A 27,335-nucleotide genomic window follows, 5' to 3' on the forward strand; every position below is an offset into this window, starting at 1 on the left:
TGCTTCACAGGAATGTGCAGCGGGTGAGAGGCAGCCAAGAGAACGGCATCATCTTCACAACCACACCAGCAAGAGGGAATGTGTTATTCACCCACAGAGCACGGAAAGCTTCTGATGGAGACAGTTTCTGCTGCAAGCACAACTCTGACTCGCTGGCCTTGCTCCCTCACTTTCTGCATTGCTTTTAACCACAGTGCTAAAACTGAGTTTTTCCTTAGTTTAGCACCTGTACTTCATTTTAACTAAAGCACACCATTAATCACTACTAGCCCCTTATGCCGCAGTACATAAACATCTACTGCTATTTGACAGCAATCACCACCTGGATGAGGGAAAAGCAATGCTCTGGAGCTTGCAAACGCTCCAGCTAAGCAATCTCATCTTGGAAAATCCCACTTACTGCTTAGTGCTCAAACAATCCCAAATGCTCGAAGGAAGGAGACTCCAGACAGAGCAGCTGGGCCACCAGGCTCCCAAAACTTTGGCAACACAAGAGGTCATCGACACCAGAAAGCTCCTGGAGCTCCCTCGCAGCCTTCTTTGCTTTAGAACTGAGCCTTCATCTCCTCGCAGCCCAGATGCACAGAGCCCTCTGCATGCAGAGGCTGGAATTTATCCAAATTCCTCCTTTGCGGTGCCTCACAGACAAGATCAGGCTTCTGCAACAACAAAAATGCTCTCAGGCATACCGTTATCCTTCAGCAACTGGGATTTTTGAATGTTCTGAGGAATGCACATACTTCTTTAATGCCACAAACTGCCACAAGAACATTATGTTACCATGAAAGATTTTATTCCTTTTGCCAGTAGCTTTGTTAATTGCACAAAAAAATTTTTGTTTTGCCATTTAAACATTTTCACACATCCTATTCTGAATGACAAACGTTAATTAAAAACAAGGCAAAAAATAAAAATTCACAACCTTAATTAACTATAGGATCTATCATTGAGGAAAAAAGAAATTGCTTTTCTTACAAGCTTTTCACAAGTGTCACATTTTCTCTTTAAAAAGGAGGGAGTCAAAAAAAGCAAATAGCTAAAACAGAAATCCTCATAAAAAGGAACTTTACAGAATTGTCAACAATATTAAGACAACATTGACTAGCCAGTTTTATTGGAGCATCTCTCAATCCACAGCTTCTGCCCCTTCCATCCCCCAAATCTCAGGCCTCGAACAGACTAAGATCCACGTTCAGAGGCAACAGACATAAATACAAGAATCCGAGTGAGACTGACACGAGTCAGTCTCAAGCGGCATCTGAAACAGTCCAGTTCCACCATTTCCATCCCTCCTCCCCACTTCACGTCCACATCAGAGCTCTCGGTCTCCTGGCACATCTGGGATGGCACAGCTGGCTGGGCAGCTCCGCGCCCTCCGGCCACTCCACATCCACTGACCTCACCAGAAAGCTGCCCTCAGGGTTTCCCAGGATAAATTACAGTGTTTAACTAGTCTGCACCTGCTACTCCCACATCAATAACCAGCTCCATTTTGAGAACTACAGTATTTCTGGAAAACAAAACCTGCAGCTGTAAGTTGCCTAAGGAGTGGTTCTCTCACAAACAGGGTTCTTTGAATTCGCCATGAAATCCACTTCACAGGACTTGAGAGCTCCTTTTGTGTTCTCACTCTAGCCAGAGGCACCACAATGTAAAAAGGAGGAAGATCCCCCATTACCTTTGCTCAGATCCATTCACCTCCGCTCTGGCCCGAGAGACCTCCTTGGGACAGGTGGGGGATGCTGCTGCGCTGGCTCCGCACAGTTCCACCCTCAACTGGACCCCAGACAGCTCCTCTCTCTTCCTCTCAAAGTCTTACGCTATCAAACGTGTGGTCTTACCTCCTGCCCCCAAAACCACAATTTCCCCGGCGATGCCCTCAATATACAATTCATGTAAGTGATTTCTTAACTGTGGCATGTTTAACCAAGGACTTCTGACGCTAATAGCTGAGTTCTTTGGGATGGGGGAAGCGCAGGTGTGTCAAAAGCAGGCTAATGGCTGGTTATCCTGGGGAGCTACATGTGCCTTTAATGTGAGTATCTACATGCAGGATGACAGCTGCACTGCCAAAGAAACATGTATGTATATCTAGTATTGTTCACAGATACCACTGACAAACGGGCGAAGTGATGTCTAACAGATCGATTACTTACTAGGAGGTGTTCACCACAGGACGTAATGCGTAACACAATATTAGCCCACAAATAATAGTGATCACAGGAGGTGAAATACTTAAAGTAACATTTACAGCATTAGATGCCATGATTTGTAATGAGTAACTGACACTTTCTCTATTTCTTAATAAGGTGGCCCTGAACCATATGCACGTGCTGCACAAAGCAGGATTGTTAAGAAATCCCAACCCACAAGAAAATCTCCCTACAAAGCCATTAACTTCCAAGGAATATAAGATGGTGGGAGGGGCAGACCACACAGATTTAAAGGAACATGGTCTACTTTGAATTTGCTTTCTTTCCTTTCAGAATCCCAACACAAGGGAGGAGACTGTGCCACTGAGAAGCGATTTTAGCCAATAAAGTTTCTTACTGGCATTTTACTTACTCTCAAACCTAAAATGCAAGAACCCTCCTAAAAGGCTAATACTGAGAACAATTTCTAAAAAACCAAAACATGCTCTGTGTATTTTTAGAGAGACAGGAATTCTTTGGGCTCTGCGTTGCTCCGCTATTAACATTAAAAGCATCTCTGCTCTCTGGCCTTGGCATCTGCAGTTCAAGTCCCATGTTTCTAGATAAAAGCTCAGCAGTGGTCTTAGCCTTCCACTTTCCTTACTACTCTTTCTAGAAGTTGGTGTCTGGCCACAAGCAGGGTCACAGGTATAGGGAAAAGTCTCATGCTGTGCTACTGTTGTACCCAGAGTAGTAACACCAAGAACACGTATGGAAAATCTGACATGTATAAAGATCACTAATCAGTACACAAAATATCCCAGTGAGGTAGGTAACCATCCCCCACCTTTAGAGATGGGCAAACAGGCTAAGAGATGTAATGACCACGCAAAGGCCAGAGTGTGGAAAGGAGCTCAGGGTCCTCAGACTCTTGGCTCTACGATTACTCCTCTTGCACCTTTCAGACTCACTCTGCTTGTGACACTGCTAGAATCCAATACACCTTTGAAATTATTGACTACAAGGGAAATTAAAAAAAAAAGAATGCAAGTAGTGAAGCAACATCAGCTAAGGCCACGAGTAACCCTAAGCTTTGTTCCTTCCCAGATAAAATACCTCTGGCCCAGTTTTAGGCAATGTTTCTCTTGCAATTTTCCATGCAAATGTTCTCTCCAATGCTGTCTGTGGGATGGGAAGCTGTGATTAGCCTTTTAGGAGGCTCATTTACGATGGCTTTCTCTTATCTTCAGTAAGGTTTGTGTTCCCTAAGCAATAGTTGTCTGTACAGGGGAAGACATCAATGCAATCTGTTTTTCTTACCAGTACAAGGAATTCCTTCATCAAGGTGCTTGGGAGGTGGAAGTTTAAAAAGAAACAGAATCAAGACAGTGTTGCATGCAACCCCATTACCTTCTAGAACTGCCATTCTCCTCCACGGGAGGTGCTTTGTTCTCTAACAGTGGCCGATTAACAGGAATGCTCCTCACCTTACTTGGGACCAAGGACTTTAGTGATATTCACAGGTAGATGGGATGTATGTCACCTGTCCCCTTGATGCAGAGAGTCCAACACGCGCATTATTTCACAGCAAAGGAGAAAAGGGATCATTAGAAACAGCATCTTGGACAAGCGTACAAAGAAGAAAATAAAAGCAGCCAAGCAGCAGATTTCTGGCAGAGTTGCCTCAGAGCTTCTGAACAAGCCGCCACTGTTCTGTTCCATGACTGTCAGTGCATGGCATGGAGTTTTCTAATTAGACTGCAACAATCCGAGCCCCCTCCTCCCCCCCTTCTGCCACCAGGGGAAGGCTCACCGCAGCAGCTGCCTCCGTGGCAGATCTCAAAGTCTGTATAAAAGGAAATGGAGAGACAGAGATGGACTGGTCCAGAGTTAAAACCCAGTATCATAATAATATTAATCAATAATCATAGTATTAACAGTAGGAACGGTGCAGCCTAATGGATGTAGGCCCGATACACTGCAGACATGTCGTTGTCTGATTGGTCCAATGCTTTTGCTCGTTTATAGACCTAGAGAAGAAAAATGAGAAAAGGATCAGTGTCTGCTCTTGTATAAAGACTTTCCCTAGTAGAAAAATTATTTTGCTGACCATTGCAAACCACAGAACTGCATAGTATGTCAAATAATTAGTGCAGCGCAGATCAGAACACACCAGGTCTTGTTGAGGCCATCTGTGTTTACTGATGTGACACTCTAAGGCTTTCTACAATCAAAACAAATCCAATTCCATCCTAGTCAAAATATATTCCAATCGCTGTTCCCTTGTCTTAGAGACGGCAAGGGAAGAAATGCTGAGTAACATATCTGAACACTGAACAACTCTTACCTCATTGGCAGCAGCTGCCATGGGAGTTGGGTGGTTGACAGAATCGCCCAGTGCAATAGCTAATCTAAGATCCTTCTGTATGTATTTCAGGTAGAAATCAGGTTTAAAGTTTCCTTGCAAGATATCTGTTGAGAGGAACATGTACCAAAAATTAGTATGACAAAAGTAAATCAAGCCCACACTGAAAGGGCATACAATTCAACACCCAACTTCCCTTTCCCATGCTGATCATCAGGAATACTGCTTTTAGCTCTTCTGTTTCTCTGCTCTGTATCTTCATCTGGCCACAGCTGATACCTTCACTATTGCCCACTGACAAAGTGAACTCAGATTTCTAAGCAGCTTGCCCTCCATGTCAGTTAATAGCCTGCCCCAATGAAACCCTCACTGTGAATTCAAGTAGGCTGTAGACAATGCAGAGCTTGGGTGTATTCTCAGATGCCCTGGCTATGAAGGAGAAGGAAAGGAACTCAGCTCTTCATTTCCAGAATGGTTAAAATACCCCAAATCCCAGGCTGATGAAGATGGGACAGGTATTTTCTCCCTCCTGCCATTATCTGAAATGCAGCAAACGTCCTACAATTGAACAACGTAAGAGAACTTTACTTTGGCACTTCTGGTCCAGGAAGATGCTGGCAAGTTGTCCCTGATTGAGGATATCCAGAAGGGTCTGCTGGGACTGGCCAGTCACTTGAGCCAAAGTCAGTCCTTCTGCTATCGTTGCCATGAAGCTGCCTTGGACCATGTTCACGATCAGCATCATCTTGGCAGCATTGCCTACTTCACCTGAGAGCGAGACACACCGTTGGGCATCCCTTCAGAAGAGACACAGCAGCCTTGCTCCCCCACCCCACACAGTATTAACACTACCAGACTCTTCATATCAAGCACTTGGCAGCTCTCCCTCCCCCCGAAAGACTGCAGAAAACTTACCCATTTTCCAGGCACTCAAAGGAAGGGAGATATCATAACAAAGTATGACTTTAAATAAAAAGCATCACGGATCCTCCAAAATGAGCCAGTATTCAAAAAGAAAACTCAGGCTGGAGGGCTCTGAAATTGGCCAAGTTCCAGAAGAGCAGGCCAGTTTCCCATACTGCCCAAGGAGACCAGGAACAGATGACACACACACCTCCCAGACTCCTTGCTGGAATTCCCCAACCTTGCACTAAGAAACTGCTATCAGGCCCTTTGTGTTTCAATTACCTAGAAAAAAAGAGGTCTTCCCCATTGCTTGGAAACAGCTACTGCAGTCCTCATATAAACCCCTGTCGCCAGCAGCCAGGATCACGAGCATCCCATCATTAGATAGCTGCTGATTTCCTGAGACTGGTGCTTCCAAAAAGCGACCGCCCCGGGACACTATCACCTGGAAAAAGAGCATCGCTGGTGAGCTGTGCACGAACAGCACGCACTGATGCTGAGCAGGCAGCACAGCAAGAACATTGTTTAGAGCATTCCTGTTCCTGAGGACAGAATTTTAAAGCCAAACACACAGCTCAGACATACAAACAGGAGAGGAAAGCACTAATATGTCATGCACTGCATCCTGAAAAGGGTACTAGAGAACAAAACTTGACCTCACATTCCAGCAATACTTTCCTTCACCCATCATTACTGTTTCTGTTTTAAGCAGCTAAATTTATGTGCTTTTGCCATGGCACCCCATAACGGCCAACAAACAGTGCTGAAGTTGTACATGTGGTGTAGCAATCTCAGAAGATTGACCGTTACGATATTTTCTCCTTTCTGCCCAAAGAGGAAAGGCCTGTGACAGATTTCTTCAACCAGAGGTTTACTAATATGTATGACTCTTCATTCTCCATGTTACACACTACTGCATCACCAATATGTCTGCTTAAAACACCACCAAAACTTGTGCAACAACACATAATGCTGTTAGGGCAGAGGATAACAATCAAGAACACTGAAGAGGAAATCAGAGACACCACATCAGAAATAATCAAAACACTTCCACAGAAATCCTCTCTATAATAATATTTCTACAGAATGAAACATGAAAACATTCTTCTTCAGCAACCCGAACATTTAAAATAAGTGGATTAGGCATTTTATCAATTTAAGGACAGCTATTAAACCAGACAGTGCTTTCTCCTCCAGTTTTCTAAAGAATACCAATCTGGCTCTAATTACTTCTTAAAAGATCAAAATTCGGCTGGCTTCTTGCATTGCTGCCAGCTAACAGCCCTGCCAAATCTATAGGCTTTGCTGTTAACAGCAACTTTGGTCAAGATTTGACAGTTTATTTTGTCTTATTTTCCTGCGACTTGACTGTCTCCTAAAAGAAGCCCCAAAACCTTCAGAAACATCTTCATTATTGATAGCTTACCACCTGAAGCAACAAGAACAGCAGTGCTGCTGCTGAATCACAGATGTTACGAGTTCAGTTCAATGTGATTACCTGGGCCAACTCCGTGACTGTATCTGCATCCACAGTGGACATGTCCACGTAACACTTCCCTGGGCGAATCCCCTGCAACACTCCACTCGGACCAAGCACCAGCTGTGGGGAACAGAAGAGCGGTAAAGCAATAGGGTGTCTGCAAGGAAACCTCAATTCTCCAATCCTGCAGGACAGCAGTTCAAGTGAACCTGGCACTGCAGTGGTAGATCCCTAGAGCAATATCAAAACCTGTCCCCCAGGGATTATTTTTTTAAAAGCGTGATTTTTGTCAGGACATTTATTTTTAAATAGCTACACCGCCCTGCATCTACAACAACCCAAGCTACCGTGGTTAATAGGAATCAGAACTGGTACTCAGTGACCGTATCTTGTAGTCTAGCTGGTGGAAGAAAAATAAGAGTTAATCCTTACATCCTTCGCTGCTTTTGGATCTGATACACAGGCAAAGGTGATATCACAGGTGGAGACAACTTCAGCGGGGGTTCTTCCCAGCCGTGCCCCCTCCTGGATGAACAAATCACACTGCAAAAGTCACAAATTCAAACGTGAGAAAAATTAAGTACAGAGCAAATGGGTTCTTCTCTAGCATTTTGCTGAAACAAACTCTGCTGTTGGACCTGACTCAAAAGGAACCAGGCATATTAATTACATAGCAACTGCGTTGCCTTCTGTTGGTTTGTCCCCACATACACAAGGGGGTCTTTTGCAGCTTTTCTGAAACCCCAAGTGAACCATCCATGTTTTGCAGTTAAAAAATATATTTTAATTCCTTTTAACAAAGTAACCACAGTGCTCTTCCTGCCTTTGATATTCCATAATATCATCTGAGTACCACATCTCCCCCAGTCATCCACTTTCCCTCCTCCACTATGAAGAATAATGCCAGCTAGATGTAACAGAAGCTCCATTTCCACTTTGAATATACCTATAAAACCCTTCTCATCCTGGCCTTACAACACAGCAGGTTTCCAACAAAACTTTTGTTACTACAACATGACCAGTACAATGGATGTGTAGACGAAGCTGTGATCAAGCAGTGCATCTTACCGCACCGCTCCTAGGGCCAACTGCCTTGTATCAGCAGTATCTCCAGAAGCACTTGATATCGCATTCCATAACAAATGGACAAGGTTGTAACTTCTCTGGCAACTCTCTCATCTCATACAAACTGGCAATGGGGTGGGGACTGGTCACATAAGAACATAATAGGACAGACCACAGCTTCATTTAGCCAAAAGTGGCCACCAGCAAGCACCTAGGAAATAATAATGGAACAAGGTGGCAAGCAAATACTTATGTTTCTTTGGCATACTCTCCTAGGCAGCACCAACTGGTGACTCCAGGCCTCCCTGAGCCAGAGGTGGTAACTACATGTTTAGAAAAGGTTAAGTATCACCTGTACCTTAAACACGTGCCTACCTTCTCAGCAGTTCTGTTCCAGACAGTGACAGTGTGACCCATCTTCAGCAAGTTGGAGACAATGCCACTCCCCATCAGGCCAAGTCCCAGAAATCCTATCCTGAGGGGAAGAGATAAACATTAATGCAGCAGAAAGCAATTGGTGTCAGCTGCTCACGGTCTTAGGGATGATGAAGAGCAAACCCTGGAGCACCACCAGTGAAAAAAAAAAAAAACGATCCCCAAACATATTCCTCTGCAGCCTCAGCTAGAGCAAGAGGATTTTTAAGCCACCCATTCCAAATTGGCAGATACTGGTATTTATTTTGCTTACTAAGCATTCCTAACAATTTCCTGAAGAAAGTCTTCAGTCTGCTTCAGAAGACTATGTAAGTATTAAAGGTCTGGGTGGTCTGATTTTGTTTGGTGTGGGGGGGTATGCTTTCTTTGTTTGTTTATATTTTTTCTGTTGTTTGTTTTTATTAGAATCGCTGCTCTTGTGCCTTCTGTTGCCAGCCACTGACTTACTGAAAATAAAAGGAACATTTAGAACATCAGATACTTCTCTAATTAACCTTCTGATTTTTAAACAAAGTCACAAGTACAACGACTTGCTTATACTATTGAATGATACACTACAAAGTAGTTCCAGCAAGGACTGCTGGGCTAAGCATCATGCACAGACCAAAGACCTGGTTCCTGCTCTACAGCTGCAATTTTGGACAGACACACGAAGGAAGGAATAGGCCAGTACTGATCACCAAGAGCGACAATACAACAGCCCCAGACACCAGCTGCCTTCTCCGAGCCTCCCCACCCCCACCGCAAAGCTGGCAAGAGTTTTGTTCTCCCTCTTCAAAAGACAACACACTCACGAGTTCCATCCCTAGTTACCTGCAACAGGAATTCCTTTGCAGCCATTTCTGCAAGGATCCTTTTCCACATCACGCAGCGAGCTGCATACCAAACCCGCAATGCTAGTAGGAGATTGTGAAGTTTCAGTTACGCGTCTGATGTAACTTCACAACGAAATTTGCCTGGCAATTCCCCAGCTGATTCTTCAGAATCAGTCACACTACAGATGTGCTGTGGATTTCACAAGCCACCTGCACTCTCCCACCAAGCCATGCTGCCTTTTGCTACAGCAAACTAATTTAGACAGGTCAGAACAAGTCACTATAGGCTCCTTAAACAGCCCAAGTAAGGTCCACGTATTTTCAAGTCTCTAAAATAGAGGAGATATTCCTTCTCTTCCAACCCACCTCTGAGCCACGCTTTCCTGAGAGACTGTTTTACCTGAACAGCTTCATTGTTATTTTGGTTCCCCTGGAGTACAGTCGAGAACTGACATCCCATGAGAACGACCCCAACGGCAAACAGCAAGCTGTGGCCTGAACTCAATTTGAACAGAGCGGAAGTTACAGAGTGAAACAGGAAGCTCAAGTTAAGCTTCTCTCACTCTAGAAAGGAGAAGGGGGACGTTAGAAGAAACCAGAAAGCTCACGTGCTACACAGCAAAGCTCTTGTGCTGGGAGAACACGCCTCCCTCTTCCTCTTGCCTTCTACACACTCAGAAGAGCGATTAAACAGCCACAGTCAACTGCCAGGCACTACTGGAGAAAGATACCCTTTTATCTTTCTGCCTCATACAGCACTCACACTGCCTGACACTCTGCAGTCTGCCCTACAGGAACAAAGCAACGGCAGACAAGCCCTGAAATGCAAATGTATCCAGGCCAGACCTTATTCTGAATTTTTCTACTGTATAGCTCCTGTTCTTTTTTAGCTGCCTCCCTTCCCCCTGCCCCCCAAATCAGAGTTTGACACAAGGACAGAGGAGATCTGTAGTTAGAGGGAAACGTTAGATTTATTTATTCTCAGTGACAAGCTGGATAATGGCTGCATGTATGAGCTGGGAAGGAGAAAAAGGAAGGGAAATGGCTGAAGTGCGTTGGAGATCTTACTTTTTGTCTGTAGGTGTGATACTGCCATTGACTGCTGTGCTGTCTGCTGCCTGGATGGAGGTGGATCCTGTTTCCTGGAGGGGTGGGGGAGGGAAGAGGAAAAAAAATATAGAGTGCACAGCCCTGGAGGAACTGCAAGTCCTCATGACAATAAGGACAATCCATCAAAACCAAGATTTGCCTTACCTCTTCACAAACCTTCAGCTTCTTTGTGATGGCTTGATAGCAGACAGCTGGCTGTATGGAGAAGACAAAGCATTCAGGGGAAGGACAGTGCTGATTTGCTCTGCTGAGCAAGCAGACCGTCTATCCTCATTACAAAGAAACAGGCAGCTCACCCACCCACCACCATCTGCAAAGCAGGAAAACTCTCAGGCTTTCCTCAATGGGAGAAAAATAAAACGAAAACCTGCTGCAACATACTGAGCTCTTCTTTTCCTACCCTGTCCCAGCAATTCTGCCCATCTCCTGACACAGGTGCTGCAAACTCCCTTTGACAGGATCCTCCAGCGCCACGGATCCAGCGCACCCCTACTCTAACATTTGGGCCAAAGAAAACAGAGCCCTCCCAAGCCTGCTACGACCTTGCTCGTCCCTATGCTCAGTGTGTCAATGCAACTGTGGAAGAAAACAACGTTCTTGTCATGATGAGAAGGCACGTGGCTTTCACCAAACATGAAGGTGAAGGCTGCCCCTTCCCATGCTGCTTGTTGTGAGCTTGTCTAGATTAAAACTGCTAGCTGCTCTTAATCCTTCTGGCTCTGCCCAGATCCTCAGCTAGATACAAATCCTTTTTCATTTAATTTGTTCTTTCCTTTTCTTCCCGATGTTCAACTGCTGAAGATAAAATCCCACAAGGCTTCTGAGTTTCAGGAGATAAATTGGCTACATTTTACATGAGCTTTTCTGGTCCTGGAAATTCTCCTGCCATATTCGGTTAATTGACAACTTCATTCAGATGAAAGCACTGGTAGGACAACCAAAGACAATCAAACGACAGAGTTTTAAACAGAAAAACAGCTTTTCCTGCCCCTCAATGTTCAAGCTACAGAATTTACTGTAACAGATCTGTCAAATCCTAGATTATCTTTAATTACTTAAATGACTCACTGTACTCAATGCTAAACCATTCTAGACCTTAAGGTTAGGAAGTAATTGAACTACAAGATTACACATGAGAATCTAATTGCTGCTAGTCCCGAAAGAACACAATTTCAGAGCTCTTTCCGTGTACTCCTTGTACTTAGCCCCAGCAAAGGGCAGGATGCCAAGCTAGACAGACCAGCAGAATGATCCTGTCTGCCAAATCCTCACCTTCTCTGTCTGGCTCAGCAGGAAGTGATGAAAATGGGGGTCACTGTCCTTCACAGGCTACAAAGAGAGAAAATACAGGTTCATAAACATTCCCAGGGAGTCACTGAACAACAGCACGATTCCCTTGTTCTCCCAAGCTGCATGAGAACAATAGCTTAAGGTGGAAAACATAAAACGTATCAACTGTATCAAGCAGCCTGTTTCAATTAAGCAGTTTACGTTGTGTTTCATTCCCAAAGCCATTCATATCAAATTCCTAAGTTTTTGACATCTGCCAGAAAACCGAAGATTATGAGCAAGATTTACATGGCAGGAAGAGATCTCATATCCCACTTCTTCCTCTTCCCATGGAAAGGAAAACATTTAATTTCCAGCTTCCAAGGAACTCCTTAAAACCGCATTCTGGAAACTGACTGGAGATGACACCTAGCACGGTCACATGCTAGGGAAACCAATATTAACAGCAACAAGGACTGGTAACCCAGGTATCTCACCTCCCCAGTGAGCATCATATGCATTAGCCTAGAGTCACATTGCTCTTATTCTGCTTTACAGATCACTTCTTTATTTATCAACAAAAACTAAAGGTTTCCAAAAGCTGCTTATGAGGGAAATCAAATGAAACCACCCCATACAACAGTATCTAGACAGGGAGAGACTATCCACATCGTGTCTTCCCGTTTTGGAAAGCCAGCCCCAGAAATACTTTTGAAACACAAAGTGTAAAAATTAGTGCAGCAAGTCAAGTGTGAATCTGCAAATGGTTCCACAAAGACTGAAATCTCACTTCTCAGTATACTTCTTAATTGACCAGAATTTTGTCTAGCTTTGTTGCACTACAGAATGAGAGTGTCTTACTTGTTCCTACAGGCAGAAGGCATCTCACTGTTTGACAAAAAGTTCTAGATTTGCCTCCACAAACTCCGTTCCCAGATCGCATACGTTGTGAAGTTTCTCACCTCACTGACGCTTGGCGGCCATTTAAATCCAGCCACTGTTCCAGTCATCACTCTCTTCACTGTACTTGACTCTGGAATTGTGAGGTCCTGAGGAGACAGAAGGAGGATCAGAAAGAGCTCAGAACCTGGCTCAGTGGCTGGCGACAGCACGTTGATCGTATGAGCAGACAGAGTTTTGAAAAGCATTACAAACGCCTTCTGTTTCACATGCATTTCCATAAAGAGTTGATATTTAAACAGACAGTATACTATCAACACAGGTGAGGTGAAAACAACATGAACTGCCAATGGAGGAATTCAACAATGGTTATGGCTTCTGGAGAATCCATTCTTCTGATGCAAGAGGAATCACTGTACTTGTGTAATCATGAAATGAACAGAGAAGCAAACAAACACATTTGATCCAGCATTTTCCTCCAGTAGATGCAAAAAGCTAAACAAACAGGTAAACAACATCACCATAGAGGTCTGAACACTTCTAATCCTCCGCTGCCATAAAAAGTAGCCTGTTAACAGAACCTTCAAAGCATGAGGGTGACAGCCACACCTGCTCAAGTTTGCAAAATCCATGGGACAAACTCTACATGGACTGCCCCATTCACTCAACGGGCCCCAATCTGTAATGTCATGATAATGCTTAATACATCAGGTATTTCACTGTTGAGCACATTAAAATTTATCTGTCTTATTTCCCCAGGATACATAGGTTAAAAGGTCTTCATGCTACAGGTCATAGATGTATGGTATAGACACATTAGGTCTTCACGCTATATGAAGAGAATGCGCAGGACTTCATCATATTATGTGTTGTCTTCCTAAAATGAGGGTTCAAAAGTGGAATCACATTATCTCCCCCCCAAAACAACTTCCTGACAATGCACAATATACCTTGGTGATGACACAGAACCACAAGAGAAGAGCACTGTGAGAGCAAGATCCCTGGATGTAACCCAGATTGACGTGACTGTTTCATCTGTCAGCAGGGACAATTTAGGCATCAGTCTCCCACCTTAGAAGTGTCATTTCAGTCTAGGGAGAGCCTTGCACACTAAAATCCTCCCCTTACAGACCATACTGCTGTTTCAACTGGTAAAGTGTGGACATACCCTGCCCTGATACCTATGAAGTCATGCTGGTTCCTTGAAAAATACTAGTTTAAACTTAAACATGAGAGTATCTGCATAATTTGATCATGTATGCCTACAGAGCATTTCTAGATAGAGCACGCTTCAACAACAGGATCCTTGAATTTTGTGCATCCTTATTGCTTGGCAAGCCAGAATTTGGACTGTGACAGGGCAAACCCCCTCCAAATCCCCACACTGCAGTAATTCAGAACAGTGACATGTTTTCTACCCTAGGGCTAAGAATTTTGGGAAAATATGAGAACCAAGCAAGAAGATGACAAGATTTTAAAATTATTTCACAGGCTGAAAAATAGTACTAAGGCAGTACTGTTCTATTTTCATGGCAATTCCTTTGTTGGTACATCACTTTCTAGAAGCTAAAAGGCTGCTTTCCTACATTTATCACAGAGCTGGCCACCTCTTTGTGATGATCTGTTCACAACCATTCCGCTTGCAACTTGCCAGTAAAATAGTTTCTACTACCACAATTAACTCAAAGTGCTCCAATGCCCTGAGGTAGCTAATACAGTAAAACCTACGCATGGAATGTGTCAGCACGATCAGAATTCTCCCAGCCATTAGTTTTGATTGATTTTGGAATGAATCTAGCTCAAAGATACAGAAGCATTTTGCAAGCAGGAAAAAAAAAAAGCCCTTCGGCTTATTTTAACAGAAATATGCAAAGATACAATATGCTCAGAGCAAGACACTTTAAAAGGTGAAAGTATGTTGCCAGTAAAGTGTTTTCCTCTACAGCTCAGGGTACAAGTTCTGTAATTATTAGTAAGAATTAACAAATATGCATCCATTCCTCCCCTCCTCAAATTCCCAAAAAAAAGAGAAACTGATGGGCTATTGTACAGCCTGACTGAACAGAAGCTGGCTCTGAAAAACAAAAAAAATACAGCCAGTATTTCTTTCATCGCTCATATCTGAGATGATGGGCTTCATTTTACTACATCAAGAAGGAGTTTGCTCTTCAACCAGCGAAGGCCAATCCATTCCCAGTTTTGGAGATCAAAGATTACCATCTTGACTTGCATCCTGAAGTGCACTGAAAGCACAGATTGTGAAGCACAGCGTAACGTGATCCCTTTGGAGCACAGATGAGCAAGCAGGCTGCCACAGGGTGTATCAGCTGAAGTCTCCCAATGGTCTTCAGGTGTGGTGTCCGATGGAGCACGTGCATTGAAATAATCCACTGAAATAATTATCCACTTGGAAAGGGAAGATCTGGACCACAACAGTGAGTTCCACAATAAATAAAAAGGCTGGAACTCGAGATGAGGGTAGACAAAGTATTGGTGGCTATTGCTGCTGCCATAACATCCAGAAATAACAGTGAAGTAAAGGGGATAAACCAATAATGCTCAAAGGTTGAACCTTTATAATGGAGGATGGAAATATATCCTATAGCACAGAAGCTGAAATGAATACAATTCATTCTTCTGGCGGATTCCCCATGCTACAAGAGTTTCTTCTTTAAGCCCTAGCCCTTAAGAATACCCCACTCTCTGTAAGTACTGAGGGTTAGGTTGACTAATCATCACTTAATCCTACAAAGGAGATGAGATGGCAGAGGTCAGGAATCAGATGAAGACCCACATCTCTTCAATAATCCTTCCCACACAAACTGAACTTGAGGGATGGCAAAATGAAAGGTGGAGTCTCATGATACAGCTCTCCAAGTCCTCTCAAAGATATGAACAGAGCCACTCAAAATAACTAACTGGTGAAAATCACAGGAAGAATCAACAACGTGCTTGCCAAAGGTATCAGGCAAGCAAACGGTCTAGAAGTAGTAACATGGAACAGCTTAAAAAAACCTGATACTGAACTGACTCTTCCTGCTGGCCTTTTAGTCAAGGTGCCAGTCAACCCTAGAGTCCATCTGCAAAGTCCACAAGTACTGGCGGACATGCACAACACAAACCTTCTCATCCTTGGGTGGACGCCCCCGCTTTCGGGGGCTCTGATCCTGGGCTCTTTTCAAAGGTGATTTTGATCCTCTCTCTGACGATACAGAAGAGACCCTCTTTTTTCCTTCCCCTGTGCCCTTCTTCAACTTCCCTTCAGACAAACTGGCTTTGCGTTTCTCTTCAGCAGCGGATTGCTTGCCTCTTTCTTCACTGGAATTACGCCGATTCTTCTCTTCATTGGAGTTATGGGAAGACGCCTGAGAGATTACAGAATAGAAGATGGTAAGGAAAGAAGAGAAGAGCTGGAACGATTTTCATGCAAAACCAAGGATGTGAAGGACCCTGTGGTGATAACTACCAAGAAAAACAACAGCATGGTAACCTGAAAACTAGGTATTTGTTAGCCCTTAGAAGTCGGTGAGTGAAGTTCCTTGTTAGTTCTCCTGCAAAAATGCATCGGTTTAAGTAAGTGAGTAACAGAACAGGCCACTTGAAGACTTGCTGTGAGTGAGTGCACATATCTGCACTTCCAATACACTAAAGACAAGATTAGTAGATAACAAATTCTAGCCCAAAACTTAGGACTGATTTACCAAATCATCATAAGATCAATTAGCCTCTTCAGTTTCTTCATCTGTTTGACACTACCTTTTTCCCCCATGAAACAAGATTGAATGGGGATGAAGAGAAGATAGGAATAATAAACAAAGAAAAAACCCATAAAGGACTGAAAACTACCTCCCCCCTGCAAGAGGCGTCAAACTTCTTTCACATAAAGATGCATCTGACCATCACTCATGCCAAGATCTGCTTTGATGCACACAGTAAAAATGAAACCACTCACCTGGTCCTTGCCTTTGGTTTTCCTCAGAAACTCCTCTACAGCATCCACAGCTTGCTGGAAGCGCTTACCCTTGTTAATCTTTATCATTTCCTCCTTGTGAGCGTGATAAGGCTTCAGCTGCTCCACTTTGATCCAAGCACTAGAAACCAAAAAAAAAAAAAAAAAAGAAGTTAGTTTTATTTTCCAAACAGCAACTTTCTCAACCATCACACTTTTAGAAACGGGCGTATTTTTTGTCTCCAGAGCAACTGATGATGGCAGTCCAAAGTCACTTGCTTTCTACAACCTGAAGGGCTGCAATTTCTGCATTCACTGAAAACTTTCTTCTGGTACTTTTACTTGTTTTCTCTCTCAAGTGTTATAATCTCTCATGCCAGCAGCACTCTGCTCTGAGCATCATGCATATTCTCTATCACCAAGACAGCTTTTAGATGTGATCACAGGTATTTGTTTAGAATAAAGGCGGTCTAGAGACTGCTCTAGTATCACCAGGGGGAACACCCACAGTCACATGCCTCCACATAAGGGAGCCAATAATATGAATCTGCTCAAGAAGCTGACAGTGGAGGCCACGTAACAATTTTAAGTCATCAATCCCTTGTTCAAACAGACCGTGCACACACAAGTGTCTGCAAAAACTGGAGAAAAAAACTCACAAAATTACATCTCTCACAATAGAGCTGACCACAAATAAAGTGAGCACACATGGCTCACTGCTGAACATACTTCTGATGTACTTTGATATTCTACATGAAAACATTTTGACTTTTGAGGAGAAAGAACTGTTTTCTTTGTTGTTGATGTTTTAGGATAAATTGGTGCAATAGCCGAGTATTAACCTGACTGCAGTCCTATGAGGAAACTCAAATGACTTTCCTATTTCCACTGCTGCATTTAGACACGGTTAAGTGGTCAAGTACAGGGTGACAACTCCACTTTCTTTCAGGTTGACCAGCTCTTCCGCCCCTCCTTCACTGCAGGAATGCCTTTGCTTTTAACACTCCTTGTGGCTGTTGCAGAGCTAACACTACCCTCTTCTCGTCCCAAATTCAAGCCCAGGCTTACCAGCCACACTGTTAAAAAGCTCTTTCCACCCTACTGAAAACAGACCTGTATATGAGTTAGAAAAGCTTTTCCTGAGCTAGAATAGCCAACAGTACTTCTTAGCATACAGCAGCCCAACACAGAGCAAAAACAAGTCAAAATCATTTTTTCTGGTCTCAAAACACCTGTGTTACAAACATTGAATAGCCACAATTACAGGTTTTAAATAGTCTCCAGTGCAGTCGAGCTCCTGCAAGCAGCTGAAGTGATTTAATAGCTGCTTTTTCAGACACTGAGCATCATGTCATACAGTCAAACTGAAAATAAAGGTGAAAATAATAACAACAATGCTGCTTTGCCGGATCTTGCTTGTCCTCTCTTCATGGAGCAGTAAAGCCCAATAAACTCTTTAAAACTTCATGGAGATCTTTCTCTTCACTAGCATTAGCCATTGTCTCTAGTCAGGAATCAACTTGCTCAAGGTAAACTGAAACTTCTTGGGTCGTATTTGGAGAGGTGAGGTCTCCAGCTAGAAGTGACTACAAAACCTGCTGGCATCTGTCCACGCTGCCGAAACCAAGATTCCACCGCAGCCTACTGGCAGAACCCCGTAAGCTTTTGCACGCAAAGCTGAATCCTTGTGCTTAGTTTACATCTTCCTCAGAGTAACTGACTTCATGTAATATAATGAACTAAATCGTCACTTTCAGACTAGAGCCTGTAACCCAGCAGCCATCAGAGAATCCCTCCTGGCTGCCCAGACAATATAATGAAGCATATTGTAAAATTCTCTTACACTGTAAAGCTCTTCTGTGTGGCACCTGGTGACAAAGCATCCCTAGGTACTGGAAAACATCAGCTCATCAGAAACCTTTCCATTATGTATACAAAGGAAACAAAATTTTGGACTGCATTATAATAAAGCATTTTAAAAGCTGATTTGAATTTCTAAATAAAGATAACCTTTTTCTATCAAGGCATTCTCTTTGGTTTCTGCACATCCTATCCCTCCTCTCTGCACAAGGTTCATTAGCTTCCTTTCTCATTAATCTTCCTTTGTCACAGAGAAACTCTGAAGCATAAAACTTTCTGGCTCCTGGTTTCAAAGGTACATCTTGGCACTTGGCCCCAAGACAAAGAGCTTGAGAAACAAACAAATAAGCTTAACACAGGCAAGGAGACCTTAAACCCCCCAACCTCCTAGCCACTTTCTTCTAGTCAAAAGATATCAGTTTCTAATGATAAATTGGAGACATGAAAGTGGAAGAATATCCACACTCACTTTTTCAAGCCTTACAGTTACGGATGGAAACCGGCAGCACTGCATCTCCAAATTTCTATTACTTACTACAGTCTCAGAAAAAAAAAAATCATAAAGTTTTACACTCTAGCACTTTAGATACCCACACAAAATGCTAACACAACCAACAGTCAAAAGAAAACTACTTAGTTATTTACAAGCCCAGCGTGCGTGAGCACACAACAGAGAAATCAAGATAGGTTTCCTGCTGTAGAAAAGTAATGTCCCAATATTCATCAGTAAAAGAATTCAAATGGCTGAGCTCTGAAATTTGATATGTAAACTTCTTAATGGATAAAAGATACAAAAATGACCACACTAAATTAGAACAGATGTCCGTGCAGGGGATACTTAGCAAAAGATAATAAGTAGCAGGGCAATTCTGAAAGAAATCCTCAGTATTAGATTTTTTAAATTTGTGCAATAAAAACAATTGCAGAATGCTTACACATCCAAAGATACCTTTAAGAGGTGGAAAAGTTTTGACAATCGTGATTTTCAGCTATGGCGCTCTGCATGCAGAGATACCCAACAACACCCCAGGTGGCCCAGCAGTCTGGCCCCAGCCACAGAGAGCTGTGCAGGGGACAATGCACACGACTGAGAAACACCAGCAAGATCAGGGAGCCCCTTGCGCCTCAGATTGCCAACGAGCATCACGTCCAACACCTGCAAACTTTAAGCAAATGTCTTCTGATGTCAGGACCTAAAAGAACATTTTAGAAAGACTACATCCCCAAATTTCTCTCTCCTTGAAAACCAGGGAGAACAGGGGCAGAAGAAGAGGGTGGGTGTTTGCATCCCAACAGGATACAGAGGATGGGAAGGCAGTAAGTGCTGTGCTAAAATCACTGTGCCTGATGGAAACAGGCTGCAGATTATTATACTTATCTTGGATTGCAAGCTTCCTCCAATTTTTCCATAACATTTCAAGTCAGGAAGTGCCCCTTGACCCCACCACATTTAGTGAGACTATTTAGTTTTGTACTGGGGCTTCAAAAAGGTGCTATGAGTAAGAATGGACTACTCCAGCTTCCTATTAAGACTTTGATATCTATGACTTGCAAGACCATTTGGATATTAAAGAATATCTAATGGGGAAAGAGGGTGGCATGGGAGGTGAATGTGTGTGTTCGTGCACACATCTCTGATGACTGCAGGACTCTCCATAGTACTTCCATGAAACAGAAGGATAACTCCAAAGCAATGATTTTTTTTAGTTTTGACAACATCATGATGAATTCCCTAGCAGGCTGTGAAATATAAGAATATTTTGAATTGGATGAAGCACACTGAGAAAGATTTGTAGGCTATAGGCCTGCCAATCTATTAGTTCTAGCTACTAAAAGCAACTAATGCACATATATAGCAATGTATAGGTTCTTACATTGCAGTACTTGACTACTGGAATGATGTACAAAGATTTCCTACGAGAAGACTGTAGTTTGGAAAATAAAAACAGATCTAAAAACTAGTTGAAAAGGATGGTTAGAAACACAGATAACAGGTCAAAGTTTCACTTCTATTTAGAAAGGCTAAATTAAAATTGTTTATACTCCCCAAACTGGATGTTGTTACATGCTTGCCGGGTCTATGGGCAGGAAACATCAACTCTTCTTGATTTCAGATGATGAATCCTTTAAAAGTGACTTACTTTGGGAAGAGACACTCTAGAAAAATAACTTCTAGGCAGACTAGAAAAAACTTCTTATCAATTTGGAGAACAAGTTAATAAGAGACATTACATGAGTAAGTGCATTGCAGTTCAGGCAATCACAACAGGACACGGATACTGTATTACTACTACGAACATCAAGGTGGCTTTCACAGGTAAAGCACAGATGTACTTCACAGTTTAAACAAATAAGCAATTTTTTTCGCCATGGGTAGAGACTCCTTATCTTCCAGAAAACCTATTACTTTGAAAATAACAGAAGCAACTTACTCCACCAACACAATAAAAATAAGGATCATAGAACTAAGTAGAAACTTTATCAAAACCCAGGCCTGAGAGCACAGCCTGAACACATTCATGATCTCACTTTCATGTCTTTGGCGAAAACTACTTCCAGCCTTCTAGTTCATGTGTTTCCTTAGTCACTGCAGCATCTCACTGGGCCAGTAAGTATCGATATTCAATTCACAAGAAAAAAAAACATTTTCTTCTGTACTGTATCCTGAAGCATTCAAGATTTCATAAATAACCAAAACCTATCTATACGCTACACCAAAACCACTTCCAAACTCATCAGTATGTTTTTATTCACCTGTTCACTCCACTCAGATGCGTGTATCCCAGTTCTGACTTCTAAGGAGCTTTCTCCTCAATCTTTGGTATGGCAAACTGGAGCCACAGAAGTCAAGAGGAAACAATTTTCACCTAACCTGAAACAGTGGCATTTCTGGCCACTGTCACCTGGGAATCCTCAGAAGAATATACAACTATGAGTTCTGAGACTGCCTACCCATCGATAGACTGGCCAGGAAGCACCCTCACAAGTTTGAGAGAGGGATTCTACCCAGTAACTGGTATCACCTTCACCTCACACACACTGGACAACAGGCCAATAGCTCATATCCACACGCTCACCTGTTAAACCTCAACAGGGTAAGGCAATAATAAGAGAGGTGTAAAAATGATTCAGTGGTATAGTAACGTCACCCTACAAACTTGAAAGTGGCAGAAAGTGAAGTGCCAGAAGACAAGCAATGTGCACTAGAATATTGGCATGAGTCAGCGTACTCATCACACCACAGACTCCAGCCAGTGATGGAGCTCTGCATCCTCCTCCTGCTCCTCGTGCTGTTCACTATGCAGAGTAGTGACATTTTGTCAGCTACGTATTACCACCTACTGTTTATAGACACTGAGGAAAAAGTATTTGCAAAACACATTAGTTTACTTGCACAAAATAAGAGATTTTCCCTTCACGCTCACTTTTTAAGTGAAAATATTAACGTTTTTCCTCATTTGGTTCTTTGATTATGCTCAAAAATAAGGATTTTCTCAAGCAGCACACTGGTTAGACCAGCACAGTTCTAACCAGCACACTCTTTTAAAGTTCCAGGACAGAACAGTCACACAAGCTCCTCTCTCTTCTATCAATATTATTTTAAAAGAAGAACAAAGGGGTCAGTATTTATGTCTATTTAATTTCCAGGTAGGGTATGCCAGTTGAAGCAGGTAAATTTCTAAATGATGACTATCTAGCAGGAAATTATTAAATTTCACAAGCTGGAGACAGGAGGCAGGAGGAGACACCACCTTACTGTGCCAGACGACTGGATTTTCCCTAGCCAGAGCTCTAGAATCGTGCAATAAATCCTGATTATTTTGCAGTTCTAAACTTTTCATTTGCAATCATGCTGCTAATCTCAGCTACAGTACCCCAGATATATGACCACTTTTTCCAAACTTGTCTTACAACAAAACATCTCTATTTTTGATTCAATAATGTGAAATACAAGAATCAAGAACTAACAACTGGGAGAGAAACAGGCAATCTCTTAAACTTTTAGAACTTAATTAGCTCAAATAACCACATTTAACAACAATGCCACCACTGAAAACCACTCTCTGCCCTCAAATCAGCTTTCACCTGCCTTTTGTTACTACAGATCTAACAAATGTTCCTATTAGTATGTAGCATTCATTTCTACTCCATCAAGTTCAGACCTCAGTTTTTAATGGAAAACTATTTTAAATATTGAGTAAAAATAACTTAGAAGTCAAAAAATATTTTCCTGAAGAAATATCCATTAAATGGTCTCAGTTCATAACCTTTCTTCCAAAAAGGGCTTTGTAGTCTTCCACAGATATTTGTAATTTTTTCCCTTATTGTATGACTTAATGCAAAACAGCAGAAAATACAGGGAAAAAATGGAAAATTAACAAAATATTTTTCAGTTTCATGAAATACCCAAGTTCTCAGTGGTGTGTTTTTTTTTTTTTCTTTTTTCTTTTTTTTTTCTCCAGTTTGTAAGTATCTAAGACACCTATGATTTTGCACATGTGTTTGGAATCAATAAATTCTGCCTTGTAGCCTATAACAGTTTTGGCATTCCTATAGTGTAAAGTCTTCCCAAAGAACAGCCAGAATGTTTTCAGTCAGCAGGTATGATGGTATATTCTTTAACAAGTGGCAAGCATATAGCTGTTTCATTCTTCTGGCAGAAAAACAAATGAATACTCCTAGCTGTACCCCTCTCATACATGGTTACATGCTAAAATCTAAGTCAGTCATGTCACACCTACTCTCCTAAAAATGGCAAACTCCCAAGAACTTTCCTTCACAGCAGCAACTTAAATCCTAACATGATTGAGTACTTAAGCCTTTACAGTCTTCATACACCCACATGAGCAGCTATAACATGCAATAATAGTTGATTTTTTTTGTGTGTGTAGATCAAAGACAATCCTCTACAAAGCTACACTGCACTGTTAGTAAGTATTTCTTCCACAAAAGATCCATATTATAAGGCACAGTATTTTCATCAGATCAAAACAAGCAGGTACATACTGATCTTCTGTTCCAAAAAACTTCACAAAGAAGCACTTTTTGCCACGAGGTTTCTTCAGATCTTTAGGTGGATTAACAATCTGAAGGTGATTAGAAATGAAAGTTAAAAAGCACATAATGAAAATTTATGCTCTGTGATTTTACTGTCATGTGTTACAGCTATTACAAGGTTTGTTTAAATCTGACTAGTAAGAGAACTTGAATCTGTTGGATTATGTCTTTCAACTAAATATGCAACCATGCACTTCCTTAGATACAGGTATGCTGCAGCAGAGCAAAAAGTACCCAAACTTCACTGATACATCCCTACATTCTTAGTGAGGTTTCTTTTCCCTATCTCTGACAGATAAACCAGCAATCTTTTTTAAAAATTAGAAAGCCAAATGGCATTAATAAAGGTTTGTTCCACCCAAGCAACTTTTAAAATTTACATTCAAAGTTTTGTCTTTACTCCCAGAACAGATTGCTTTAAAAGTTTAAAATATTAGTAAAGGTAAAAGCTGCCATTCAGTTACACAGGTGACACCTGAAAGACTGCAGTGGAGCCTGGACTTGACTTGATCCAATAACCAAACATTTGCAATTGTCAACCACACTGACAACACCTTTCCCTGCTGGTTACCTCAGCATGCTTAGTCCTCACACTTACACCAAAAGTAAAAACAAAGTTCTTTCACAGAAGTTGAAATAATAAAAATTACATAGATAATCTATTTTTTAAAAAAAATATTTTTAGTCTCTAATCAGAAAGAAAACAACCAGACCAGAAGAGAAAGTTTAACTACTCCCTACCTCCCAAATTATTACTCAAAAACCACAGCTCTAAACTAGTATCCTGAGAAGCCAGGCTCTTTATTTCTATTATTTAACACAGTGCATTTAACCAGTTTACTATGGGAGGAAAGAAATCTGCCTTGCAGAAAGTGATAGGGATTAAATAACTAAATCTGGGAAACACAATCAGTTCCAGAGCCGGACGAACGGCTCCCTGTTGCTTTTCATTCCATCTGAACTAACAGCTGTTAGTAACAGGCTGAACTTCTAGATCAAATAAAGCCCTAAACTGGCTCATAGTTTAGATTTGTGGGGTATGTATTTAACAAAAAAACAACCAACCAAACAAAACCAACAACAAACAAAAAAACCACCACACAAAGAAAATAAACCAACCAAACAAAAACACAAACCAAACCCAATATCAATCTCTAACTGAAATGCTTTCAGGCAAAGCTTTCTCTGTGCAGATGGAAAAAGCAAAACCAAACAAACGCAAAGAAAGCAACAATAAAAATAAAACTAAACCTTACCTTTCCTGGCCATGGAGGATACCGGCCTAGTTTCCCCCTAGAGAAAAAAAAAAAGTATTAGGCACTAGAATCAGAGAAAAAACAAGTATCGCATGTCTACCTTTTTGCATTACATCAGATTTTTCATATTAATAGAGTTACAGGTCACAGTAACCTACCGTGAAAGGCAAGACATGCAGCTGACATACAGGCACTGGATTGTTAGATACCTACACCTAAACTAAGGCCTCAAACAGTCTGCATGAACTCACTGGACTATCAGAATTTAAGTGAACAGAGCAGCAGCAGCACAGCTGCTGCCTGGAAGACACAGTGCTACAGGGCTTAGTGCTCTTGTAAGACTGGATATTCCCTCACAAGGAGCTGAGAAAGGCACAGATGCAGGGAATCAAACCACAGTTCAGTTGGTAACTTATATCCATACGGACAGAACAGTCTGGTGAGCAGAGCAGCCACCAACTGCAAGCTCACAGAGCTGAGATTCTTACAGGTTCTCACAGAAAAGCTTTAATGGCAGGATCCCCTGAACAGATGTTCCATTACCACTTTCCTCAGGTGCTCAACAGCACAGTAAGACGTGCTAAAGGTATAAAAGAGCTATAAAAAAGGAAGAAAAGTTTACTTCCTATACTTGCAAATGTTTCCATTACGAAAGCTACACAAAAAATGTTTCTTCACAGAGGAGGAAGAGACAGCAGTCTTAGACCTCAGCATGGTGGCTTTATGTGTGTTTTACCCTTGTCACTTACTCGGGCTGCAGTTCTCTCACTAAACCTTACCAGTCATCACCTTGCAAGAGACTGGCAAAGGACCTGTGGAGCCTGCCAGCTCCTGAACCAAAAATTCTCAGCAAGTGGCTCTGCAGCCCCTCCTGAGGTGGCAAAGCTACGCAGATGATTCGGTAGCGATGGTCAGGCAGGAACACTGCCAAGAGCTGTAATCGTGCTTCATATTCGATGTTTTCATTCATGTACTGAACAAGACATTCATCAATGCCTTTCATATGTTACTGTCTTATTGTTACAGTTCTTCTGTAATGGCTCTAGGGTTAGTACCTGTCTAGGTTGTCACGTACAGAATGAAAGCAGGATAATCTGCATTCCAAGACTGAAAGCAGTGTACTCCCCAAATCCTTGCTGGAAAAAAAACAAGTTTGCTAAAAGGAACCAATCTTTACTTACTTTGCTATATAAATTAGACAACTTCACAGCACTGTCAATTTTTCGGATGAGAAACTGCAGTTGCCACAGCCTGGAGCACGCGCTTCTTTTTATCTGGGATATAAATATAAATGCATGCACTTGCGTGTTGGGGATTAGCTATTTCTTGCAAGCCCTAGCAGGATGCCCTAGCTTATCGAGTACAGTAGAGCCTTGGCACTTAAAAATCAGCACTCGAAGGGCTTGATGGAATCCCCTTGGTTCTCCTGATCAGGAAGTACGAAATCACAGCTCCCTGGACTATCTGAGGGTAAAACTGGAGTGACAAGGGGAAATAGCTTCTGTGAGCTTCAGCAGGGACATCCTAACCCGGAAAAAACCCTTTGTTTTCCCAGATTGCTGTCTTGGTTCACTAAAGCACTGCCAAGAAATCATATCGTTGCTCTCCCTACATCCATACTAACTTATCTATGTTCTTTTTCAGTTCCCTTGGCAGGAGACCGTATTTCCAACCGAGCTCCGCAACGATCGCCCTCTGCCCCGCTCCCCTCAGCCGGCTCCATCTCACACAGGCTCTTTTATGTGCCACCTCCCGCCGGTGCCGGCCGAGAGCCGAGCCGGGCTCCCCTAGGCCGCTCCAGCCCCATCCCGCGGACCCGCCCCTCACACCGCCTCAACGGACGGCGGCAGCGAGACCCGGCCGCCCGGGCCGCGGACCCACCGCTGCCAGACCTACCGAGTCCCTCCCTCCCCGCAACCGCCCCTCAGAGCAGCCGCGGCTGCGGGCTGACAGCGCTGGGCCCGGCCCCTCTCGGCTCCCGCCGCGCCGCGCTCCGCCGGGCCGGACACAGCCCCGCCGCCGCCCCGCCCGAGCTTCCGCTGCCACAGGCGGAGCCTCGGTCTCGTTGCGCAAGAGGCACCTCCCCCGCTGCCCGGCGGCCGCTGCCGCGCTCTGCCCCGCCGCCGCCCGGCCTGCGCCGCCACTCACCACACCAGGTCTCCGAGCCTCAGACTCACGGCCGCCATCTTACCGACACAGCCACAGCCGCCCCGCGCAAGGGCTGCCGGGACAGGACGGCACCCGCCGCGGGGGTGGGGGCAGGCAACGGCAGCGGGGATTGGTCAGGCTTCGTCACGTGGGCGGGCGGACTGTCACCGGCCGAGGCGTGACTGCGGCGGCGGCGCCGATTGGACGTGCGGCGTCGTGATGACGTCGGGCTCGCGCGGGGCGGTGGCCGGTCCGGGGCAGCGCAGCGGGGAGCGGCGGGGGCAGCCGCAGGGTCCGCCCGCCCGCGGGAAAACGTCGTGTTGAGCAGGTCGGGGTAAGCGGCCGTGGCGGTCAGTGGGCCGCTGCTGCCGTGCCCGGCCGCTATCCCCGCTCCCGTGTCTGCGCCGGGGGCGGCAGCGAAGCGCGCTGCTCCTCGAGCGGCTGCGGGAACGGCCTCCCCAGCAGTAACAGCCTTTAAAACGGGTGTTTTACTTGTTCTTTAACACGCACCTCCGCCCCTTCCCTTTTCCTCCACACATTGATCTTGGCTGCTGACAAAAACCCTCGTGTGCCTGAATGCCTTCAGT

The 27,335-nt window shown here is 43.4% G+C and overlaps 1 protein-coding gene across 4 annotated transcripts; it reads right to left on the reverse strand.

Moving 5' to 3' along the window:
- Positions 1–771: 771 nt before the first annotated feature.
- GLYR1 (glyoxylate reductase 1 homolog) lies at positions 772–26,867 on the reverse strand. 4 transcript variants are annotated; one of them, XM_082064289.1, is made up of 17 exons: positions 26,749–26,812; positions 25,782–25,874; positions 24,601–24,637; positions 23,294–23,373; positions 16,430–16,568; positions 15,600–15,842; positions 12,540–12,626; positions 11,581–11,637; positions 10,453–10,503; positions 10,267–10,340; positions 8,324–8,423; positions 7,316–7,426; positions 6,902–7,003; positions 5,686–5,848; positions 5,086–5,265; positions 4,480–4,604; positions 772–4,162 (listed from the first exon to the last, which is right to left on the reverse strand). In XM_082064289.1, exons 5-17 carry the CDS (start codon positions 16,514–16,516, stop codon positions 4,088–4,090), a joined length of 1,455 nt encoding a protein of 484 aa, XP_081920415.1. In that variant the 5' UTR covers positions 16,517–16,568; positions 23,294–23,373; positions 24,601–24,637; positions 25,782–25,874; positions 26,749–26,812; the 3' UTR covers positions 772–4,087. The 4 variants fall into 4 exon arrangements, with proteins under 4 accessions (XP_081920415.1, XP_081920413.1, XP_081920414.1 ...); XM_082064287.1 differs by lacking the exon at positions 25,782–25,874 and having other exon boundaries at positions 26,749–26,867; XM_082064288.1 differs by lacking the exon at positions 25,782–25,874 and having other exon boundaries at positions 6,902–6,998; positions 7,314–7,426; positions 26,749–26,867.
- Positions 26,868–27,335: the final 468 nt, after the last annotated feature.

The sequence above is a fragment of the Streptopelia decaocto genome, assembly GCF_964273445.1.
Source record: "Streptopelia decaocto genome assembly, chromosome: 13".
Taxonomy (NCBI): Eukaryota; Metazoa; Chordata; class Aves; order Columbiformes; family Columbidae; genus Streptopelia; species Streptopelia decaocto.

Excerpts from the sequence above, each read along its gene's own strand:
- GLYR1 (XM_082064287.1), bottom strand. The coding sequence starts at position 26,786 with ATGGCGGCCGTGAGTCTGAGGCTCGGAGACCTGGTGTG. Across the intron at positions 8,424-10,266 it reads ATCACACCTACAGACAAAAA|GATAGGATTTCTGGGACTTG; the intron begins GTAAGATCTCCA and ends TCTTCCCCTCAG. Across the intron at positions 7,427-8,323 it reads GGAACAGAACTGCTGAGAAG|TGTGATTTGTTCATCCAGGA; the intron begins GTAGGCACGTGT and ends TGACTTTTGCAG.